The sequence below is a fragment of the Eimeria mitis genome, genomic scaffold (genome assembly GCF_000499745.2).
Source record: "Eimeria mitis Houghton genomic scaffold, Emh_scaff33, whole genome shotgun sequence".
Taxonomy (NCBI): Eukaryota; Apicomplexa; class Conoidasida; order Eucoccidiorida; family Eimeriidae; genus Eimeria; species Eimeria mitis.
Genome location: NW_013571639.1, coordinates 8,193 through 11,439, shown reverse-complemented (window position 1 = coordinate 11,439; position 3,247 = coordinate 8,193). Strand labels below are relative to the sequence as shown.

General features: G+C 49.8%; 1 protein-coding gene across 1 annotated transcript in view; it reads left to right on the top strand.

Annotated features, from left to right (window-relative positions):
• Positions 1-445: 445 nt before the first annotated feature.
• Positions 446-3,247, top strand: part of EMH_0034800 (Similar to uniprot|Q06679 Saccharomyces cerevisiae YDR324c, related) — a gene marked incomplete at both ends in the record, with an annotated part of 6,394 nt that continues 3,592 nt past the window's right edge. The window contains 7 exons of the mRNA XM_013498271.1: positions 446-471; positions 575-704; positions 830-1,051; positions 1,239-1,476; positions 1,744-1,905; positions 2,337-2,620; positions 2,895-3,049. Of these exons, the coding sequence (XP_013353725.1) occupies positions 446-471; positions 575-704; positions 830-1,051; positions 1,239-1,476; positions 1,744-1,905; positions 2,337-2,620; positions 2,895-3,049 (1,217 nt within the window). The remainder of the gene's footprint in view (positions 472-574; positions 705-829; positions 1,052-1,238; positions 1,477-1,743; positions 1,906-2,336; positions 2,621-2,894; positions 3,050-3,247) is intronic.

The following is a 3,247-nucleotide window of genomic DNA, read 5'->3' as shown; positions in this document are numbered from 1 at the left end:
TTTATTTTTAACAACTTCCGTTGTACTACACCACGCCGGCGTGGCTTTGGGGCTGCAGCCCTGTATCACCCCTCACTGGTTTGCAGCCCGATTGCACAGGATATAATGCGGAGCTGCTCAGAGCCCCAGCTACCTCTTCCTTCTTCTACTTATAAGTATCTATATTTAGACTGTAATCTATGGGTGAAGCTGCTCAAGTTGATTCCCAGCTTTCTATGGTTTTCATCTAAGGCACGCCGGTCTTTGCCGCATGCAGGAGCCGGCCCCATCGATGCATGTTAACAACTCATTGCTGGTATCGTCCTAGGGGCCCATTGAAAGTTTTTCTTGTTCTTATGTACAGCAACACTGGGGAGTGGTCTAACTACACGGGTACAGGACGAGCTGCAGTCCTCCCTTCTCCGTCGTTGCAGGGAGCCGAGCTCAGACTGGAAGGGATGCGAAGATGGAAACAGCGATATTATCATGCAGGTGGGGAATTAAATTACATTTTCCTTTTTTGTGCTGCGAAAGGGGGCGAATATATACTTTTTGAGCTGCTGCGTTTTCAGCTTCATCTCTGTCGTCGTTTCAGGTGTATCGACAGCCAACCGCCGTCCAGCGTGGAGGCGTTGCAGTTCAGCCCGGACGGTCGATGGCTGGCAGTCGGCCGATCGAGCGGCATAGTTGAAGTGTTTAGTTCCGTCAGTCGTCACGTGAAGCTGGTGAGTGTGTGTAGACTCTCGTCTCTTACTTAGCCTTATGAGTTTCTTCTGACTTTCGTGGTTGTTCATGCTGTATGGGGGGTTATATATCTTGCGGATCGCGTTTGCTTGGGTTTTATTTACAGAGGCTTTCAACTGCTTCTTGCAGCTCTGTACGGAATATTATATGGCTGCCGTTGACGCTGGGGGCCGCCGCCTCTTCAGCGGTTTCTGAGGCAGGCGGCGCCACTACAGACCATACAGACCTCAACGAGGTCACCAGCACTTCCCTTTTTGAATGGCGGCTCATAACCACTGGACTTCATGGTGTAATTACATCGTGGAACCTCCGCACATGCCGTGTACAGGTGAGAAGAGCGCAGGAATACCGGGCGAACTGAACGCACGTACCAGCAGAAAGAAAACACAGCGATGGACTGGTGCATACCAAGATTGTTTAAGAATTCAGGATCGCTTTTTTCTTCTTTACACTTCTTGATTTACGTTTCGTGTAGTTTTTTTTCTCTGCATGCGCTGTTGTGTTGCACCGAGCAGGCCGAGTGCCCTTCCAATGGCGGGGCTGTGTTCTGCCTCTGTCGCTGCCCCCCCGAAATGGGATCTCCAGCTTTCGCTGCTGCATGCGATGACGGCCGCGTTCGACTCCTCCACGTCTCGGGGGCTGCAGACAGGGCCTGCCGCGAGCGCAGTGAAGACCCGTATGTGGGGATGTTGTCAAGCGACAACGAGACAGCGGAGGAGATTCATGTTACACACACGCTCCCCAAAACCAAAAGTAAATCTCCTTTTTACACTCTGCATATTTCTTGCTGCTACTCCTTCAAGGCCCACAACAGACAGCACACAGTGTCTGTCTATGAACGGGTAGTGGCTTTGTTGTAGTATACCGCTGGGCTGTGTGCATGAACTGCAAGCAGGAGAAATAGATGAAGAAAAATATATTGAATTTATAAGGATAGGGGCTGACAGACAGACACACCCATAAGCAGAATGAACTGATGCATGCATGCTGCGGTGTATGTATGCTTCTCTTCTCTCTCAGGCCGTCTGCTGTCAGTGTGTTGGTATTCACAAGATTTAATTTTCGCTGGAAATGCCTCTTCATGTATTCTGCGGTTTTCACGTGGGGGGCCGCAGAGCGCCTTCGTTGCGGACGGCCAGATGGCGCTGGAGAACAAATCCTTAACAGGAGACAGAACAGAGAGTGAGCTGAAATCATAAAAAAAAAACTATTTTCATTCTTTTTAGTACTTGTATTTTTACTAGTTTATCATCGTGCATTTCTTTCTTCTAAGCCGCTCTTTAGATTGCGAGATGTGGGTAGTGGGTTCTTCACACCGCTGCAGCAACAGTAGCAGCTATAGCAGCAACGGTAGCAGCTGTAGCAGCAACAGCAGCAGGCGTAGCAGCAGTAGCAGCAGCCTTAACAACAGGAGCAGCAGCATCAGCAGCAGAAGAATACGGAACGCTGAATGCTTTTTGTTGGGGTGTACAGGCAGGGGATGTGCATAATATCTCCACTTTTTGTTTGTTTTTTTTGCGTGTACGTGTTTCGTTGAGCCTATTTTATTTGAATATTCAATATTCTGTTGTTGAATATTTTTTATGTTTTTCTTTGATGTTTCTGAACTGCAGGCAACAGTACCCTCGTCTGGAACCTGAGGGCGCTGCGCCGCCGCTCGTTGCTGCTGAGCGGCGACAGCAGGGGCCGTATAACTCTGTGGAGTTTGCCCACTTGTGTGGCGCTGCAAACTTTGCATGTTCACGTTGCTGACATACTGGACATCCAGTTGATGGTGTGTATAGACAGCCTCATCGCGGATACGAATCAGAGCGACGCGCAAACTGTCAGAAGAAAAGAAGAAGTTGTTCTCTCCGTTGGGGTTGACGGAAAGCTCTCTGCAATAAGCAGAACGGAGGTCAGNGAAAAGAAGAAGTTGTTCTCTCCGTTGGGGTTGACGGAAAGCTCTCTGCAATAAGCAGAACGGAGGTCAGGAGAAACACCAAATTAACTGCAATTGATAAACAACATGGGGGCTCATACACTAGACTAGGGGAAGTACACGCTCGTAGCTCTTGTTCTGTCGTTCTTTCGGGGCTTGCTCTGCACCCACATCAGGAGTAGTAACCACAGTAGCGGCAGCAGCAGCAGAAAATATGAAGCATGCTGTGGATGCTTGGGCTGCTGCGCAGGGTGATCGCTGGGTTGTTCGTGCGTGTCGCTATCCGCACTTGTGCGACAGTCAAGCGGTTGCCTGTCTGCCTAGAGTGCCTGGGGGCCCTGATGGCTCTTTGATTGTCACTGGGGCTGCAGACGGCAGCATCAAATGGATGCGAAACCTCACGGAGTTGGCGGTGGGTCGCATTGCGACTATCTGAGAGTGTGTTGCTTAGCTTTGGTATTCGCATGTGAATCAATGTGTACATATAATACTTTTTGTTTATACACTCGCGTATGCATCTGTTCTTAATGTGCTGGCCTGCAGGGTCTTAAGGCACCGTGTCTACCCTTCTGCTTGTCCCCCTCTCTACGGGGCCTCCAGCGA